A 21,761-nucleotide genomic window follows, 5' to 3' on the forward strand; every position below is an offset into this window, starting at 1 on the left:
TAGGAATACAAGGAAGCAGGACTGTGCTTACCCTGCCCCAAATGAGGGGGGGTCACCTTCTGCTGAAAGGACCTCGTTAAGCCTGGGGCTCGAATGCCAGAGCCCTGTGAAAGTAAGAGGGATGGGGACAGATGTCCCACCCAGCGGGTGTGTGGCCTCTCCCTAGGAGTCCCCAGACTGCTTTGACCTGTTCCTCCCCAGTGTTCAAAGAAAGAGCTAAATAGGCTTCCTTGGGAGCCTCTTTGGTTATTTTAAATGCTCAGTCAGAGCTGAAATCACTTGAGATGGGACAGTGTTTCTGCCCAGCCTGCAAAGAGCTGAAAATCACTAAGAGACTGATGTGCAGAGGTCACAGGAGAGAGGCAGGTGGCTGCAGAAGATGACTGACAGTCGGCTGGCAAATGAGTGGCTGGTGAGGCGGAGAGGCGCAGCGAGCAGCCAGCAGGGGTGCTGGCAGAGAAGGTTGGCAGACGAGTGCCTAAGAAGCAGAGTGAGTAAGGTGCCTCCTTACCTCCATCCAGGGTGGCAGGTGAACTCTGCAGATGCACCTCTGAACTCTGGGTCTGCACTGACCAAAGATAGCAACTATGAGTTGGGAGCAGAGAAGGGATGGGCACGCTAAAGGGACTTTTGGGTTGCTGGATTTAAGAACCTGAGGGGAAAAGGACACTGCCCAACTTACTTCTGGGTGGGTCTTTTGCTCATGGTTTATGAAGCCTGTTTGCGGTGTTTCCCCAAATTAATGCTGAGTTACTTCCCTCCTTTTATTAAAAGTTTCTTTTCTACACTCAGACTCTGTGCTTGCAAGTGGGGAAGTATTGCCTCTCAGAAGTCCCCAGGTGTGTGTGTAATTTCCCCAAGTTACTGGGTGGGGGCTTGAGATGGTTCTGTTTTGTATCAATGGAAAGAAATCCGGCCCAGGTTGCTGCTGGCTTCGCCTGGCAGAAGGGTTACATTGGGAAGCAAGGAAAGATGAAGAACTATGGATGAAACTGCTGACATACTATTTGTCAAGGAAAGAGAAGAACCAAGAGAGCACAGAATCACAGATATCAAGAGGAGAAAAAGGAGGAGGAATGAGATTCACTGACCAGGTCAAAGGCAGAAGGAATATTAATAAGAGCAGAAGAGAATAACTGCATTTTCAGGCCATGGAATGAAAAAGATACTAGAAGAAATTGATACCTATAGTTTGAGAGACAGGTTATAATAAGCACATTTACTCAGGAGCTCAGTAACTCCTAAGAAGTGAAAGAGAAAAGGGAAAACAGATCATTTATGGAGAAAACAGCCCATTAAAAAAAAACTAGTGAAAGAAATATTAGCAAATGGGCTGCTCTAAAGATGCTAATATTTATTTCATTTTTGTTAGTTTTTTATGAACCACAAGTGGCTGTTTTCTCCATAAATTATGTCTTTGGACATTCCTTCTTTATTTCTCAGGTGTTACAAGGTGCCTCAAAATATTCTGATTATAATCTGTTATTTAAACTGCAAATTCCAATTTGTATTGCTGTATCATTCTTCTTCCTAATCATTATGACTGAAATCTGCAAATGTTCATGGAGTGCAATTAGGCATTTCACTGTATATCAAATGTAAGAGTTCTCTAGGCCCTCAGCAAATCTAAGAGTTAACATATTTCTTTGTGTGCACTGTAATTTTATAATTTGTGTCTGCAGTAATTTTATATTGAAACTGAATATAAACTGCATCTTAGATAAAGACAGACCATGATAGGACTGAAAATGGACTTGCTTAATAACAAGGCCAAAAAATATCCTTACTACAAAGAGACCAAACCAACCCAGTCAAAACTTCCTACCTCCACTGGCCTTCTGTAAATTGCTCATTCAATAGTTTTCTCAAAAACAGTATGTGTATATTTAGTATATTAACTCACTTTAGTTCATTTGCACACTATAGGGTCATAAAAAGAATTAGGATATGAGATGGCTGTTTGATAGTATGTCGATATAGAGTCATGAGACATTGAGTAATATGAAGTGACTACAGGAACATGAGATTTCCCGTACAAGAGAAGATCATAGATACATCAAGTATTTTATCTTGATTACAGCAATGGCTTATATTCAGTAATTCAAAGAAGGTAAAAACACAAATTTATCCTGCCATCTGGGTAATGCAGAGCTTTGATTCTGTAATTCCACAGTGCATGGGCCTGACTTCAGTGGGCTTTGGATCAGGCTCTCTGTGGAGGGTTCCTAACAGGTCATCATCTTAAACTGACCAACCTCTGATGAAGCATGAGATTTGATTTCTTGGGTTGCTCATATTGTAAGAATTTAGAGTTTCTGCACTCCACTTCTAGCCCACACACAACCCTTTGGCACATTGCAAAGGCAGACATTTACTTAATAAATACTTAATACATAGCAGAATTGCATAGTCCACACCTATGGAAAACGGAAGAAAGCAAAATATGGACAGATTAGAACTATGTAAAGACTAGAACTTCAAAGCAAATTTATCATGTATGTTAATGATGCCAAAGGAATATGAAATAACAGTTCTTGATGATTATTCACAGATAACCATACACAAGATTAACATCCAAGTCAGTTGTAAGCATTGGGAAGGTGGCCAGATAATTACTTTTTACTCTCTAGAGCAGAAACAATAAATACCAAAATTATCATATGATTCTAAGGAGAGACAGTGTGGTCAAGTTGTTATAAAAAGGAGAATAAGGAGACCTCGTTCTAGTGGAGGAGAGGAAAGTGATCAGGAACAGTCAGCATGGATTCACCAAGGACAAGTCATGCCTGACTAACCTAATTTGCCTCATATGATGAGATAACTGGCTCTGTGGATGAGAGGAAAGCAGTGGATGGGTTGTTCCTTGAATTTAGCAAAGCTTTTGACACGGTCTCCCACAGTATTCTTGCCAGCAAGTTAAAGAAGTATGGGCTGGATGAATGGACTATAAGGTGGATAGAAAGCTGGCTAGATTGTCGGGCTCAACAGGTAGTGATCAATGGCTCCATGTCTAGTTGGCAGCCGGTATCAAGTGGAGTGCCCCAAGGGTCAGTCCTGGGGCCAGTTTTGTTCAATATCTTCATTAATGATCTGGAGGATGGTGTGGATTGCGCCCTCAGCAAGTTTGCAGATGACACTAAACTGGGAGGAGTGGTAGATACACTGGAGGGTAGGGATAGGATACAGGAGGCCTAGACAAATTAGAGGATTGGGCCAAAAGAAATCTGATGAGGTTCAACAAGGACAAGTGCAGAGTCCTGCACTTAGCATGGAAGAATCCCATGCACTGCTACATTCTAGGGACCGAGTGGCTACGCAGCAGTTCTGCAGAAAAGGACCTAGGGGTTACAGTGGATGAGAAGCTGGATATGAGTCAACAATGTGCCCTTGTTGCCAAGAAGGCTAACGGCATTTTGGGCTGTATAAGTAAGATCATTGCCAGCAGATCGAGGGACGTGATTGTTCCCCTCTATTCGACATTGTTGAGGCCTCATCTGGAGTACTGTGTCCAGTTTTGGTCCCCACACTACAGCAAGGATGTGGAAAAATTGGAAAGAGTCCAGCGGAGGGCAACAAAAATGATTACGGGGCTGGAGCACATGACTTATGAGGAGAGGCTGAGAGAACTGGGATTATTTAGTCTGCAAAAGAGAATAATGAGGGGGGATTTGATAGCTGCTTTCAACTACCTGAAAGGGGGTACCAAAGAGGATGGATCTAGACCAGTGGTTCCCAAGCTTGTTCCACCGCTTGTGAAGGGAAAGTCCCTGGCGGGCCGGGCCAGTTTGTTTACCTGCCACATCCGCAGGTTCGGCCAATTGTGGCTCCCAGTGGCCGCGGTTCACTGCTCCAGGCCAATGGGAGCTACTGGAAGCAGCGGCCAGTACATCCCTCAGCCTGCACTGCTTCCAGCAGCTCCCATTGGTCTGCGAAGCCTAACCTGCGGACGCAGCAGGTAAACAAACCTGCCTGGCCTGCCAGGGGCTTTCCCTGCACAAGCAGCGGAACAAGTTAGGGAGCCACTGATCTAGACTGTTCTCAGTGGGAGCAGATGACAGGACAAGGAGTAATGGTCTCAAGTTGCAGTGGGGGAGGTTTAGGCTGGATATAAGGAAAAACTTTTTCACTAGGAGGGTGGTGAAGCACTGGAATAGGTTACCCAGGGAGGTGGTGGAATCTCCTTTGTTAGAGGTTTTTAAGGTCAGGCTTGACAAAGCCCTGGCTGGGATGATTTAGTTGGGGATTGGTCCTGCTTTAAGCACGGGGTTGGACTAAATGACCTCCTGAGGTCCCTTCCAACCCTGATATTCTATGATACTATGATTCTATGATAGTTGCAGCTCTGCTATTGACCATCTGTCTGACCTTAAGCAAATCACGTATGACTCTTGGTATCTCAGTTTCCTCATCTATAATAAAGGGATAAATATTTTTCCTACCTCTGTAAAATGCTTTGAAATTCTTCGATGAAAGGTACTACATAAATTCAAATTATTGTTATTAGGACATGTATGTCACAATTTGTACTGTACATTTCAGAGAACCAATAGAGAAAAACAGAATAATCAGCCAAAAGATGTTAAACAACAATGAAACTGGAGCACAGAAAATATATTTTTTCTTACTGTGCAGTTAATACTCCAGTGAAAGTGAATGTCTGATTTTCGGAATTGGCCAAATATAATATATAAAATGGTCAAAACCATTTTACAGTGCCAGAGAGATGGGCTAAGCATCCCAGTGTTTGAAGCATATTTATGGGAAAAAACCCCTCCTTGTACTAATTAGCAGAGTAGATTCAATGTGGAAATGATTGAGACAATAAATGTAGTTTATATTTAGAGTCACTTTTCAGGATAGAATTGCACTCTGAATATCACCTCTGCCCCCAAAGTGATAGAATTACATAGCATTTCATGCTAATGGGTGAGAGCCACTTATTTAGTGACATCAGCTGTGTGCAATCTCTTATGCAGCTGAAAACACACAGTAATGGAAGCCATGCTTCATTTTAATAAAACATTATAAGCATCCTTGGGTGTAATACATCAAAGTGAGAGAAGTAATACTTGACTTAGCAGTGCAAAATATACTGTAGTTTCAAAATATAAACAGAATCCTTTGTTTTGCAGCATAAATAGCTCTATTTGTATTTATAATCCTCAGTCGAAGCAGCTACATCCCTTAAAATGAATCATGCCTTTATGAACTTAAAATGTATGAGACTACAATTCATTTAGAACCATGTGACATTTAACTTGTGTTTTGGTATATAAACAGGTATAAGAGACCAGATCTTCAAAGGTATTTAGGCACCTAACTCTTTTGAGGATCTGGACCCTGGTCCTCAGATGAACATAAGACACACTTAGCACTGGGGTGGGAGAATGGGCAAAAAAGGCTTTAAGATATCCTTTTGCATTGTCCCAATCCTGGACCCAACTAGGGGCTACTCCAGTCCCTGATGTAATTTAGAGCAGCCTATAGGCTGCGCTAAATTACATTCAGCTGCTTGCAGCCTCAAAGGTTTGTTATCAGCCAGGATTTTTTCTTCCAGCAATTAACTCTTTTTTTTCCCCAGGGAGTAGCATTGGGCTGCTATGCCTCTTATACAAGGAAGCTGGTTAAGATGGGTGCCTGGCTGTGTTGTGCCACTAGAGTGGAACACATTTGAGAATTGGGCCTATATAATTATTTCAGTAAATACAGGCAAAACTATATTTCAGAAAAAATAGTCATGCAGCATTTAGCAAATGAAAGTAAAGGTCATATGTTATAACACATTGGTAGTGTTTGTAATTCTTGGTCCTCATTTATTGTACAACTGGAAAACAATCATATTTTAAGAATCTGAAACGAATGTGATTGATTAATCAATTAACCACTCATTATTTCAGTTGCTTATATCAGATGCATTATTTATATACTCTGATTTAATCATTTTACCAAAGGAAAGGTGAAAAAAAGCAAGGACAAAAAAGCTAGTTGGCTTTAAAAATCACAAATATAACAAAACAAATAATTGCAGAATTAAAGGTAATGTTTTATGCACTACTGTGTTTACAATTTGAGTCTGATTAGCATCATAACACTAATTGGGAGGGAAATGGATGCATATTACTTCAGACACCATCACCTTGAAATCTGATTACAGAAGGCAGAAGCTGCCTGGGAGATGAAAGGATTATTATGGTTTCAAATTAATATTGTTCTAAAAGGAAAAATCGGATGTCTACAATGCTTTAGAAAGGTTTGCATTACCAATGAGGTTGTTATTTTGCATTTTGGACCAGTAAAAAGGCTATTTCCTGGTCACTGTATATGAAACTGTGTCTGCCCATCAAAGCACGTTCCATTAGCTTTCTGAATAAAAGGGGGCAGATTTTTCTCTGCCTTTTCAAATACCTTTGCTCTACCTGAGTGATGGACAGGGACTCAAATCTGGCCAGAGCTGCCTAGGTGAAAATTCCCTTAGAAGCTCTGAGTGGGTGTGAAATCAGCACAAGCAGCTACTATGCACCCATCCCCACCCCACCCTGTTGAGATGCAGTGGTTCCCAAACTATTGGTTGCAATTCCAAATGGGGTTGTGCCATTAGTAGATGGGGTTGCAGGTCCAAGGGACCAGATTTGGCCCACGAGATGATGCCATCTGCCCCTGAACGTGTCCGGACCTCCTCCTCAAACCTGCGCTGGGAGGCTGCCATTTTGTAGATCTAATTGCAGCCTCCTCATTGTGGGCCCTTGCACGTATGGTGCATGCATTTTGTAAAATGGCAGCCTCCTGGTGTGTTGTGTGTACAGCAGGTCTCGACACATGAGGAGGTGGCTGTGTGGATACCATTTGCCCCATCAGGCTGTGCAAGCATCCAGCTGGGAGACTTGAATCCAGAAGATGCTTATCTGCGGGCAGCAGCCTTCTCAACAGAGCATCCTCTCTGCTTGAACGGGTGGGAACCTGTGCTAGCTTTTTCTGAGAGGGAATCTGCAGCAGCTTGTGAGCTCCTTAAGGCAGGGTCCATATCTTTTTATGCTACCCTGAGTAGCCTTGTGGCACTCAAGCATAAAGAATCATTGTAAGTCACTGTCTCTGTACTGCCGTAGTATCAGCACACAGGGCCTTCCTAAGTCCTGGCCTCATCTGCTTAACAATGAATTTCTTTTTCTGACTTGTGAGATGAGGCACAATGGACTTGTTTTTACGCAGAGTATCTGCTTCATTCTCCAGCAGTGAGTCTAGTAATGCACTTATGTGCGAAAAGCAAGAGTGCAAGAAATGTGCTGGCAGATATGGTGAGGCTTTCCATATGGCTTCACCAATGTTTTTGTCAAGAGCGAAGAAAGGCCAAAATGCCTACTATGTCACATAGCATTATCTAGCAAAAGCTTGAAGCCTAATAAACTCAAATGACCTTTGTTAGCCTTTCACAGGGAACACATAGGAAAACCAAGGTCATTTTTCTAGAGTTGGAAAGAACTTTCACGTCAACAAGTGCAATTCAAGAGAGCCCTGTCCGTCTCTGACCACACACAGAAGGCATCATCTGAAGTGAGTTACTGCCTTGTGCAGGCCAAGTCTTACATAATTGGAGAGACTTTGATTTTGCCAGATGAAATTGATATGGTGAAGATAATGTGTGGAGAAACTGAGGAAATAAATTCAAAGACGTATTATTTTCCAACAACACAGTGAATTGAAGGATTAAGGTGATAGCAGCAGAACAGGAAAACACACTGGTGGAGAGTCTGAAAAACACAGGTGTTTTTGTTCTTCAAGATGATGTGAGCACTGAGGGTCCTGATGCATATTTCTTTGCTTTTGTGAAATACATGGGAGTGTGCAATCCTTGAAGACACTCTGTTCTTTCTCCCTCTTCCTGGACACAAGACAGCACAAGGAATGTTCGATGTACTACATGGCTATATGCAAAACAAAAATGTCCTGGGTGATCACATTGTAGGCTTTTGCACAGAGGGAGCTCGGTCTATTGCAGGCCACCAGCAGGTCTGCATGCCTTGGTAAAGAAAGTTGCTCTGTCTGCTCTGTGGACTCACTACATGATTCACAGAGACCGACAGGCACGTAAAGCTCTGAGTCCAGAAGTAGGTGAAGTTTTGCAGTATCCTCTATTGTGAACTAAATCAAGACTCAGCCTCTTTGCATGCATCTGTTTGCAAAACTGTGTGAAGACATGGGATCTGATCATGACATGTTTTTATTCCACACTGAAGCTCACTGAGGAAAAGTACTGGGATGATTTTTTGAACTGAGAGACAAGCAATGGACTGCAAAAAGAGTGAATTTGTTGATTTTCTAGGTGACCAAAGGAAGATGTGCCTTCCTGGCTAAGTCACAGACATATTTAGGAAACTGAATGAAGTGCATACAGGTCTGCAAGGAAAGAACACCCACATTCTTCTGCTGAAAGAAAAGGAGTACTTGTGACACCTTAGAGACTAACAAATTTATTTGAGCATAAGCTTTCGTGAGCTACAGCTCACTTCATTGGATGATTGACTCACAGGATTAAAGAAGAAAATTGTTTTCTGGAAGAATAATCTATTAGAGACAAATTAGGAATCATTCCCACAGCTTTCTAATTTCCTGGCTGTCAATGAAATTATTGAGCCTCCCACACAGGTGATGGCTGAGCATCTCAGCCAGATGGAGGAACAGTTTGTATCCTTTCCCCTCAACTTGGACATGACAATGTATGATTGGGTGTGAAATACTTTCAGTGCAAGCCTGATACCATGGATTTGCCAACAGCTGAAATCGAATAGCTCATCAAAATATCCTCTGATCAATTCTTGCGAGTAACATATGCCCAACTTTCTCTCCCAGAATTCTGGTTCACTGTGAAGAATGACTATCCTGAATTCTCAGCATGCACCTTGAAAATGATGGTGACATTCATGAGCAAGTAATTGCGTGAAGCTGGATTCAGCACACTTGTGTTCGTCAAGTCGCAGTATCGCTCTACCATAGATGTCAAATTGGAGATTAGATATGCAATTTCTACCACATCACCGGACTTTGAGAAGCTGTGTCACAATGTGCAAGCCCATGTGTCACATTAGCGAGCATTAAATATATTTAATATGCAAACTTCTTGGATTACTTGGTCACTATGTTGTTTTGTTGTGGTCTGGGGTCACAGGAAACAGTAAGTGTGAAAATGGGGTCATGCAGGCAAAAATTTTAGAAACACCTGATGTGATAGAAGAGGGAGATGGCAGGTCAGGTGTGTGTAGGGCCTCTGTTCCACTCTGCCAATTATCAACTGGGCATATGGACACTTATGAACCATCGCTGACGTAAATTAGAGAAGCTCCGGGGCTGCTCTAAACTTATGCCACAGCTGCAGCCAGAACAGCTGTGACTTGAGAATAGGGAGCTGTAATCAGCTCCTTTATGGATGCTCACTTTCTTCTTAGCCTATTGGATCCTGGCACAGGAGAGAATCTGGCCCTGTAGTATTGGATAGTTGATGGAAATAAACTTGAAGTCATTGAAATATAATGATGATAATGAATAATATAAATTAGAAAGTTATGATGACTCAGAGGTGATTAGAGATGTGTGAAAGTGCTGACACATTTTTCTTGAAATGTAATTTGAATATATTTTTCTTTCATTCGAGACCATTTTGAAACTGGAATATTTAATTTTTACAAGGAATGTCCATGAAATTGTGAATTCACATGGAAAACATGCAGCCTTCAACTATTCATGCTTTTGAAACAAATGGATGTTTCTCTGGAAGAAAGTTCAAATATTAATAATGTCATATTTCTTATTCAAAAAACAGGATAATGGTGAGCCAAATGGACAAATTTAACCCAACAATGCTTCTATTATTTAGCCAAAATCTACGGTAAATTTCAGTTTGTTGATGAAATTGGAGTAAAAGCATTCAAAAATGTGAAAATCTTGCTTTTTGATATTTTTAAAGTTTTTATTTGAATTTTTCATGCAATCCTAATACGAGGTTGCATATTATTTATTAAACTACCTTAGTAATAAAGCTGCAGTAGAAAAAATTATGCAAGGAGTATCTGAAGTAAAATACATTTTTGTACAAATATCCACACCTAATAATAATAATGCTTGGCATTTTTATAGTACCTTACATCCAAACATCTCAAAATGCTTTACTGATCCTGAGGAATTAAGCCATCCAACATACTGTGACACAGATAAAACCATTTTACAGATGGCAAAACTGACAGGTTAGTAAAGTGATTCATTGAGTCATTATAGTAGTTAATCAATCTAAGACACTTTAAAATATAGAAGCAGGTCAAAAAGTATAACCATGTTTACTTAATATATTTGTTTATAAATATTAGCTAACAATAGAATGATTACCTTTGAAAATGCAACAATTTTCAAAGAAATTGTTGCCAAGTATAAGGCATTCATTACGAAATCCATTAGGTTCCACCAGTCATGAATGTAATCCTGTAGTCCACCATCCCACATCTGTTTAATTTCACCCCATATGAAACCTGTAAATATAAAAGAATTCGTTCTAAGCATGGTTTTCAGAAGAATTGTATACAGATCAGTCATTTTAGACTTCATTTTCTGATTCATGTTACCAAAATGCATTCACTAAGCAAGGGAGAACTGACTTGTCATTCATCTAAGCATACAGCTTCATTTTCTTTTGCTTTCCTTCTATTACTTTTTCATTGCATTCTAAAGAGTGTATAAAAAGTGGTCTAACATAGCAACTATTGCCATATTCTGTCCTTAGCTGTGTGTTCCAATGGATCCCAATGGAAACTGCATAACTGAAGAAACTGACCGTTACAGTATTTCAATAGAAATTTATGCTATCATGAGGTATAGAGATTTCTACTTTGTTATCCACAATGGTAGGTAACAAATCTCCTATATCTTCTAAATCCTTAGTGTCATCAGCAAAATATTTCTAGTTGAAATATTAAAAAAACATAGAACATTCATTTTAAATCTGGTGATCTGGGAACAGTTTTCAGGTGTACTCCCCGTGTATCGCTTTTGACACAGTAATACAGAAATATTTACAGCCACTGGGAAATGTTGCGTGTGATGTGAGCTCAACTGAACAGCTCCAAAGAAAGGCATGTGGAGACACTTTAAAGCTATAATAATTAAAGGCCTTCCTTGGGAGAATGTGCTGAATTAATGCTTGCATATTATGAGGCTCTAAAACACAGCTTTTAAAATGTACATTTTACGTAAATATGTACAGTCTTTTGGTTAAAGATACCAGTGGAAGTTTCACATTTTTCAGTTTTACTTTCTTCTCTAAGTGAATTTAAATGTTCATTAAAGGTGCCAAGCTGACAGCAATGGAGACTGAAATCCTCTATTTACACTTGGGTGAAATACCCATATGTTGTTTATCGCCTTTTCCTTAGTTGTCTCTTTCAATAGCATTAGGCAGAGGCCTGATGAGCTCTGTACTAATAAACTCTATAATTAGGAATTGCCTTTTGGTCATAATCAATATTTTCACCTAAGGTGGCTACACGGAGGAGATGTCAGACTCAACTCCAAGGAGGCATTGCCTCTTTTGCCTTCATTGGTGCCAAAGATAGTTTTGTTATGTTTTTCCCTGACATCAGAAAATAAAGGGCCTGATACACACAGTGCTGGTAAGAAACTAATCTTTGTTCCCCTACCACATGTTATAAGTCAGGGTTACAAAAAGTTTGAATGTTGTCAGGTGGCAGGACTCAGTGTACATAGACGGCACCGGTTACTGCTACATCATAGTGCAGAGATGCTGTCCACGTATATAAGGGAAGGAGCATCCCCTTTAAAGAGATACCCGACCCATTATAGCTGTGCTGCTGAATGTCAATCACTTTGGAGTGGGGAGATTGGAGTGTGACCAGGGACCTCTTCATGCCAACTGGCAGAGGGCATAAGGGGTGCAGAGGAGTTTACAGGGATCCCCAGGGTCTGATATCTACATTATAGTGAAGTCTGTCTTGAGAGCCATTAACACACCAGTCCTCATAACCACTGCAAAATGTATGTAAGGATAATATTTAAAGAGTTTTGTATTTATACTGGAAATTATGTTCTTAAGGTCTGCAAGTAAAGCAGGTCACCAGGAGGTGACAAGCACGTTCCTTTCAGACAGGAGGTAACAGACATTTTTCGCTCTGTCTGGTTATATGTAAATTGAGTACTGTATGCATCACAATGGAAGGCTATTTACACACTGAGCCAGGTTCTTGCAGAACATACAAGAAGCCTTCAGGAAAAAACAGTCAGTGGGAAGTCAGAGGGGCCTCCTGTTTATGAGTAAAGACAATGCATTTTTGGAATATATCTAGGGGTATGGGGATGTGTCCATATTCTTCACCTAGGAGACAAGCTGCCAGCATGCATGTTTTATGTACCAAGGGTCACAGACAGACAGACTGTAAAATACTGGGAGAAAGACTTTGAAGTGAGCTAAACTCTACAGGCCCTGAAAATATCTTGTTAGATAAGTCTAGACTAGAATGCGTGTTATTTTAAATGTAATCATTTGGTTCCATTAATTCTACTTGCTTCTTCTTGAATCTCTAGTCTTCGTTAAATAAACAATTTCTTTGTTAAATAAACAAGATGTCCTCATGCTAAAGGCAGGTGATAGTGAGGTGCCTTACAACCAAGGTATCCCTAGGAAGCATCACACTCAGTCATCCTCTCTTCAAAGGACTGAGTGATAGAGGTGCTAACCTCACTAAGAGACCCTGAATTTGGCTTTGTCAAGGTTCCTTCCTCACTCTGAACTCTAAGGTACAGATGTGGGGACCTGCATGAAAGACCCCCTAAGCTTATTCTTACCAGCTTATGTTAAAAACTTCCCCAAGGTACAAACTTTGCCTTGTCCTTGAACCGTATGCTGCCACCACCAAGCGTTTTAAACAAAGAACAGGGAAAGAGCCCACTTGGAGACGTCTTCCCCCAAAATATTCCCCCAAGCCTTACCCCCCCTTTCCTGGGGAAGGTTTGATAAGAATCCTCACCAATTTGTACAGGTGAACACAGACCCAAACCCTTGGATCTTAAGAACAATGAAAAATCAATCAGGTTCTTAAAAGAAGAATTTTAATTAAAGAAAAGGTAAAAGAATCACCTCTATAAAATCAGGGTGGTAAATACCTTACAGGGTAATCAGATTCAAAACATAGAGAATCCCTCTAGGCAAAACCTTAAGTTACAAAAAGACACAAAAATGGGAATATACATTCCATCCAGCACAGCTTATTTTACCAGCCATTAAACAAAAGGAAATCTAATGCATGTTCTAGCTAGATTACTTACTAATTTAACAGGAGTTGTAAGTCTGCATTCCTGATCTGTTCCCAGCAAAAGCCTCACACAGACAGACAGAACCCTTTGTTCACCCCCCTCCAGATTTGAAAGTATCTTGTCCCCTCATTGGTCATTTTGGGTCAGGTGCCAGCGAGGTTATCTTAGCTTCTTAACCCTTTACAGGTGAAAGGGTTTTTCCTATGGACAGGAGGGATTTAAAGGTGGTTACCCTTCCCTTTATATTTATGACAGGCTTGCTGTTGGGAAATTTGACCAGATTCAAGGATAGAGACAATTGTGTAAATGGAAAGACCCCAGCACAAGGAGGCCTTAGAGATTCATGGCTATATCAACCTAAATAATTTTTTCTCTAATTCATATCAGTTAAGTATTCCACTTAGTATACTGCTTGAGGACAATGCAGAATGGCACTGGGATGATTAGTAAGACAAACGTTTACGGGAACTAAAATAAAGTGGTCATGGGGAAGCATCGCTGCTGAAATAATTTGACATTGCAAACAGCCTAAGATCTGAGTTGACACAACCTCACAAAGGCTGGGGGCTGTTTTTTCTGGCAGACAATAACTTAATGACAAATGCTTTCAAAGCATTATCTAAACTACAACAGAACAATGTCCAGATGGTTCATAAAAGAAATTAAAAATAGCTAGCATTTCTTTGTCAGTTTTATGAGTTTATGGGCAGAAATCAGCCATATTACAGAAACCATTGTTCCAAGCACTGCCTAGGTTTCAGAAAATGATCATGAAATTGCAAATAGTCTCTTTAATTATGAAATACAGGTCTCATAATGGCATTCTTAAGGCAGAAATGCTTTCAAGAGGGCCTATAAAGAGCTTGACTTTTAAACTCTTGTCTGCCATCTTTATAATCTGATGCTGGAGCATAAAGATAGAAAGCTGAAAGAGCTTGGGCACTGCAAATACATGCTGAGATGATGAACACACATTAGATGAAACATTTGTTCACTTCTAAGTGGATTGCAAGCCAGAAAAGGAACACTGCAAGCTGTATGCAATTCAATAGAAGACAGCAGATATAGTGGAGACCCAAAGCTGGCTGCTTACCACTAAAGCAGAAAACTGGTGAATGGGACTTTGTCTTGAGGCCAATTTGAGAATTATAATGTATAAAACCAGAGCTGGTCAATAATGGGAAATTTAAAAAAAAGTTTTTTGACAAAAAAAAGAGAAGAAACTTAAAAATTGAAATATTTTTGGTTTTTCAAAAAATACTGTTTTGTTGTTTCAGATTTTTGTAAAATTTTCAGGTTTAGAAAAATTGGGGATTTCGTTGTCTGAAATTGAAAAATGTCACCAAAAAACCCCACCGTGTTTACTGAAACATCTAAAAAAATTCAGTTTTCCAGAAAATCAAAATGTGTGTAGTTTTCATTTTTCCTGGAAAAACTAAAACAAAAAATATTCAAAGGAAACAAAAATTTCCTAAAAAAGTTTTTATCTTCTTTGAAAAGCCATTTTTTCTCACTGAAAAACAGTTTTAACAACAACAACAACAAAAGTCAAATGGCTCTTAAAAAAAAAACTAGATTCAGCTTAATTTTAAGAAAAGGACATTTCATTATTTTGATACTTGTTTTTAAAATAAAAAAAAATACTGTTATCCGTTTTTATCTACCAAACACAAACAGCACAGACAATAGCAATACAAGTTTCCTTGCACAGCCTCACCAATGTAACTCTAATGGGGGAAGGGTAGTTCAGTCTCTGGCTTGTTTTATTCCTTGGCATCTATGGTGAGAGTGCCAATTAATTAAGATATCAAATGTTGTAATGTTTTGGGTGATGAAGATATCCATCCACTAAGGTTTGGGTTGAGACCAAAATCTCCTTTCACGTAAACTCCCAAATACCTGTCAGATTATAAAAATTTTTGGCCACGGATGATTAATCCCATTATTAATGAATCTCCTAAATCATTCACCATAAATTTTACTTTTAAACAACACTTTATCCCCCATTTCCCATTAAAACAATTAATCAATTCCAAAGTCATGATATATAAATTGACAAAAATAATCAGATGCATCTTGGTTAAATCCCCTTTCAGAAAGCAAATCCAGAATGATTACAAAATAAAATAGATTCTCAAGCATGTGTGGAAACTTCATGAAAATGTTATCCTGTCTCCACAACACAAAACTGCTTTCTGTTGTTTATAAGTATATTCCAGAATTCTCAAAGTCATGACTAATGTCTCATTGTATATATTAATGTCAGGACTGGTGGAAAAAGAAGCAAGAGAAACAGTATTTTGAACTAGTAAAAATACTTTTAGATTTTAAAAAATATCTGTGGATCCCATTCAGATGCTGGTTCCCACCTTTCCCACAATTGGCCAGCCACTCCGTTGCTATATCACTTTGAACAACATCAAATGATGGGAAGTAAGATGCAAGGGTACTATCAAGATTTGCAACAGTGAATTTCTGACATGCCAAGTTCAACTACTGCCTGCAGGTAGGTTTATGACAAAACATTTTTTATGAAGCTGTAAAATAGTTCAGCTGACGAACTTACCTTTGATAGTTATTCACAGGTAAAAAAGCTCATTAAGATCCAGAGCCAATGCCCATTAAAATGAAGGGGAATCTTTCTACTGTCTTCCATGGCAGTTGGATCTTCCCCCTAAAAGGCCCTCCTTTTTACAGGTCTATTTTACATATAGCACAATGAACTACTTTTCACATATGGAATACGAAGCCAAGAAGAGATGGATTAAAGGGGCAGTATGGTCTAGTGAATTGAGCATGGGACTCAAAGCGAGCCATAATGGTGTTTTAATCCCTGCTCTGCCACTAAATCACCATTTGGACCTACGCAGGCCCTTTTTGCCTTCACTTTCCTATTTTCATACTTCAAGCCGGAGATGTGATTCCCAGCTCCAGGGGACATAATCACGCCAACTCTAGTTGAGCTAGCTTGGTAACAATAAAACGTAGCTGTGGCAGCATGAGTGGTGGGAGGGACCAGCAGCCCCGAATGTGTACCTAGATATGGGTGGTATTAAATATGCATACTGCACAGGGATGTACTTGCAAGTGCTAACAGCTCGGGCAATCTGCTTTGAACAGTCCACAAAATATTTAGAGCTCAATTCTATCACCTGTAATGATATGGAGTAGTACCTTAGCACATGATTTTGGTCCAATTGTTGAACTACTTACATAGTGGGGTACTACTCAGTGCAAGTATAGACAGTAGTATTGAGCCCTTAACCATTTGCCAAGATAGCTAAAATCTTTTAGGGGTGTGACAGGGTGCTTGCTAGGAAACCCTGAGCCAGCCCTCTGTCACGTCAGCTCCAATCAGGAAAGGGGAATTGGAGCTGGCTGAGTAAGCCCAGGCCAGACTTGCAAATAGGGGACAGCTGCCAGCCTCGCTAGCCAGGGCCTGCATAAAGGCTGGCAGGAAGGAAGCCAGGAGAAGAGGAAAGAGAGGATCTAGGGAGTTAGAGGCTGCTCTCCCCTGCTGGCTGCAAAAGCTAGCAGTCCCTGAGGCTGTGAGCGTGACGCTGTCTGTAGCTACAAGGTGGTGGGAACTTGTACTGTAAATAAAGAGCATGGGTGATTGCACCAAAGCAGAGGTCTCAGGCTGATCTGTGGGTGCTGAAGTGGCAGAAAATAGAGGGGCCCACTTGCGCCCATTACAGGGGGATTGTCTCTTAAATAATTAATTAAATAAAATAAGAATCCTGCCATTTTCTGTACTCTGGCACTTTCCAAAACCAAGTATATAGATATAGTAGTTACATTAAAAATACATTGAAAATCCTTTGCCAAAATGTTACTATCAAACACATAGGCATTGTTGTTGATAACTATAGCGATAGCTGTAATGAGACGTAACTTAGTACATCTACCTTGCTTTAATTATGTTCCCTTTTTTTCCTCTCATTTTGTCATGCCACTGCAGTTCAAGGCTCTGGCAAAGAAATAATACATGAGATGATGGTGTCACAGTATTTCTGACCTGACAGACCAGAAGCAGTAACACTGAATATCTTGTGAAATTTCAGCTCAGTCTGGTATGGCTAACCGTTTTAGGAACCTTTGGGTTTTTCTGAAACGAACAGCCAAAACTTTTCAGGTTTACCCATCTTGGGATCCTGTGAACTAGGAGGTGCCTCAGTGGGTTAAATGAAGTTTTCATGGTCTTGAGTATATCAAAGGCATCAATTTTTATGTTTATTTTGACATAAACTCGTAAGTGAGTAGGGACCAGATTTTTAAAGGTCTCTAGTATCTGAAAATGCAGATCGATTTCTAGTGGGATTCTCAAAAGGGGCCTTGGCACTTTTGAGAATCCCACTAGAAATCGATCTGCATTTTCAGATACCTAGAGACCTTTAAAAAACTGGTCCTAGATGTTTTTGAAAGTATTCTTTGGTCAGCCTCTTGCAAAGGCCCTCTGTGTGCAGAGCATTTGGTCGTGGCTAACTTATTTAGACTCTGCAGGATATGAGTCGCCAGTAATAACCAAAAAAACAAAACAAAACAAAAACACAAAAAAACAGTATCTGAGTACATTTCTTCAGGTTAATAAAGAAAACAACTTGTGCCATGGAGGCTACAAACAGAGTGTTTTATTAAACTACCCTGAGGATTCTAATTGAATAGACCTATTGAACAGACAGTAATTGCTGTATTCCTTTTCATTCTTTGACATCCTCAGCTGCTTTCTTTTGATTTACTGTCTAAATCTCATTTTAAGTGGTTCAGTAGTTTACAATCCAGGGAGGAAAAGACGTCTGCAGGAGCTAGCTGTGCCAGACTCTTGTTGGGAATGAGCTGTGGAAGTAAATTCTTTCTGTAACCTAATGCCACCGTGAATGAATGGTTATTACTTGCCAACGTTTCCAAACCTTCTTAAAATTCAGCCCCTTCATTTATATTTAGGTACATAATTAGACTCTGGGAGATTATGGACCTACTACAGGCAAAAGGCAATGAGGGCTGAATCCTAAAAAGTACTGTGCACCCTTAATTCCCACTGGCTTCAATGGCAGTCAGGGTCCTCAGCACCTCACAGGATCAAGCTGTTAATTAACCAGTTGCTGAATATAACTAAAATTCATGACAACATCTAGCTAATATTTTAATCATCCATCCCTCTATCTATCTAATTGTATCCAAGTGGAACTGAAACAGACATGAACACATATTTCCCCACTATATAGACTGAATTGTGATGTATGCAAAAGTCTCACTCTATGGGGGGAAAACAGCAAAGTAGGAGAAATGGTTTTGATTTGACTTCAGAAATTCAGATGCAGGCTAGGGTTTAATTTTAAAAATCCATGTTTTCCCCTTTGGAAATGGTTAATTTCTGCCAGGAACAAGTTAATGAAGACTCTTAATTTTATGAAGGCAGAATTGGAAAATCTTTTTTACAGATAACAATGTCTTCAGTGTCACAAATGGAGAAATACTGGAATTATTGCAAAAAATATAGTGAAGCAAACAATATTTTTGCAAAGTGCCGCTGTTGACCCTTGCTCAACAAATGGGATATTGCTCCTTCCACGCTCTCAGATATATTCTGCACAGAAGCCTGTATATAGCAATTTAAAACAAAATATGTCCTGCACTCCATGTAAGGTATAAATCTTGCGGAATATGTTTTATAATCTTTTAAAGTTTCATTGGCATTGCTTGTGGCTTTAATATGCCGACCGTTATTATGTTTATTTAACTTACAAATTAGTTTCTTGCTTTCACAAGATTCTATGGGGGATAAAAAGGGTAAACCTGGGCTTATATCTATATTACCTCAGAGAGCCTTAATTTTATACATGTTAACATCAAGCCCAACAGTTCATTGCTACAATCCTATACTAATTAATTTATACACTTCTTGTTACTCTAATTAGTAATTACCGTGCTTCAGTGCCCGGTAAGCAATTTAATGGAGATATTCATCTAGAATATTTATCATTTAAGAGTGGGATTTTCAAAAGAGCCTATGGCTCAGATACTAAAAGGATCAATGGGAGGTAAATACCTAAATACCTTTGAGGAGCTGGGCCCAAGTGATTTAGGAGCACAAACCCTGTTGCTTTTCAATGAAACTTGTGCTCCCAAGTCACTGTGGCACTTCTGAAAATCAGTAAGTACTTAATCTCATTGTTAAACTGAATATATAGTCATATTTGAATTTTAAATTGTCCTATATTTTTTCAAAATATTTTTGCATGAATCCATAGTTCTATAGTAGTGACTACATTAACCTTTTCAGTAGTACTTTTATGTGTACTAGAACAAATCATTTGAATAGTCCTCTAAGCTGCACATTTTGTAACTTTAGCAGATAAAATTATTTCAGTTTTGGAATAACACCAGTGATGGCGCTTGCTTGCTTAAAAATATGACCAAGCTCCAGGTATTATGTACTGTCTTGCCAAATACTGACTCCATCAATAAAGTGTTCTGGCTACAGTAAAACAGCCGACTGGGATAAATGCTCACCTGGATGCTATAACCTTTTATATTATCTTGTAAAAATAGAGTGTTTGTCATTCTAAGCCATTGCCATTGGGAGGGAAGTCAGTCATAACTGATAAAAGGCTATGTAAAACTCAAGGCTCAAAAGGTCATTGTTCATTAAAGGAACTACCTTTATATTCTGAGCTTTCTATTCATACATTACATTATATATCAGATGCTATAGTTATACACATTACAGAAAAGCCGATGAGGAAATTAATAATTCTTCCTTCACAGCAGGGTATGAATGGTGTGCAGTAAAAAAGGCCTAGGGTCAAGCACTGAACAATAAAGAGATTAAAAAAAATATTGAATACCTGCTTGTTCAGTTAGCATCATCCATTTGTGACTACAAAATATGGGGGTAGGGGGCATAAGATGTTCAAGTTTTTAACATGGGCAAAACAAAACAAAAAATTTCTACCTTCATTCTTGGAAATGGCTCAACCATTTTAGCTGACATCCTGCAAAGAAAATTGTAGCCCAAACAGTTACAGTTTGGCAAAGTTATAAGCAACTGAAAGAAGGATCTTATAATGGAAACTGTTGGGCAATCTTAATATGCAGAACAAAGGAAACGAATAACATTATGTGAAAAAGCAGGATTTCGTTCCCTCTCATTTTTGAGCCCTGGGTTACAGTGGTTCTGAAGGTCACATAATTTATGCTTAACTTACTCTCTTAGCTCACAGATATCATATGTATTCATTGAATCTTCTTGGCTAGAGATCTGTTCCATAATGTAAGTGTTTATTTTCCTCCACCATGCTTCCTTTGTCTCCACCTGACTGTGTGCTATTTCATCTGGGTGGCCACATCACCCTTTATCTCTGCTCCCTCTAACAACCCAATTTCCAGTACCTGCTGATCAATATTTTATGCTATGCTTTCCTGACCTGTTACTGGTAATGATGCCCCCATTAATTTCATATCTATAAACAGTTCACACTGAACTTTTGCATATCAGTTTGTAGTGTCGCTAGATATAAGCAGACTAAGCAATTGCCCCATGCAGTTCCAGGGTGCCCCAGTTTAGTACTACCCCAAAAATATCATTAATCTTATTTAACATGGACTTAACAAGTATATTATTATATATTGTATTGGTATATTTTTTGATTTGCAGAAATAATGCAATTATGATTTAAAGGGATCGGTAAGAGGGGGACCGAAGATACTCTGGCTTGGGGCCCCCGTGGGCTAGCACCACCTCTTGATTCAGATACATTTTGCTTTCAATGCTCAATAAGACTATACTATCCCACACATCCCACCTAGAATTTCTTAAGCCATGAAGGTGTGTATTTTGCACGATTTACAAGCCTCCTCCTTCCCTACAGGTTCTCACTCTCTAATAACCTATATCAAACAATCTGACAGAAAGAACAAGGCATGGAAAAACATTGTTAAAAAAAACTGACTAAATCCCTGTTCTTTTTACATTCAATACTATCCAGAGCCTTAGTAAGCTGAATATTCTAGAGAAGACCATAGAAATACACACTCAATTTATCCAAACAAACCCATGCTGAAATATTAAAAGTGTTATGAAAATTAACAACAGAAAAATTAACAACAGAAAAATAGGAATTTTCCATGCCCTTTCAAGAACGTGAGATGGACCCAACCTAGAAAATTCTACAATCTGAATACTACTACTACTAATAAAGTTATCAGAACTCAAATTATTCTTCGGATGACTGGAAAAAGGCTAATGTAGTGCCAATCTTTAAAAAAGGGAAGAAGGAGGATCCTGGGAACTACAGGCCAGTCAGCCTCACCTCAGTCCCTGGAAAAATCATGGAGCAGGTCCTCAAAGAATCAATCCTGAAGCACTTGCATGAGAGGAAAGTGATCAGGAACAGCCAGCATGGATTCACCAAGGGAAGGTCATGCCTGACTAATCTAATCGCCTTTTATGATGA

The 21,761-nt window shown here is 39.4% G+C and overlaps 1 protein-coding gene across 1 annotated transcript in view; it reads right to left on the reverse strand.

The window, feature by feature from the left end:
* Positions 1–21,761, reverse strand: part of TRPC4 (transient receptor potential cation channel subfamily C member 4) — a 210,162-nt gene that overhangs the window by 28,244 nt on the left and 160,157 nt on the right. Inside the window, exon 5 of the mRNA XM_084617453.1 lies at positions 10,372–10,511. Coding sequence (XP_084473579.1) covers positions 10,372–10,511 — 140 coding nt within the window. The remainder of the gene's footprint in view (positions 1–10,371; positions 10,512–21,761) is intronic.

Source organism: Lepidochelys olivacea (assembly GCF_965140295.1).
Source record: "Lepidochelys olivacea isolate rLepOli2 genome assembly, chromosome: 1".
NCBI classification, from domain to species: domain Eukaryota; kingdom Metazoa; phylum Chordata; order Testudines; family Cheloniidae; genus Lepidochelys; species Lepidochelys olivacea.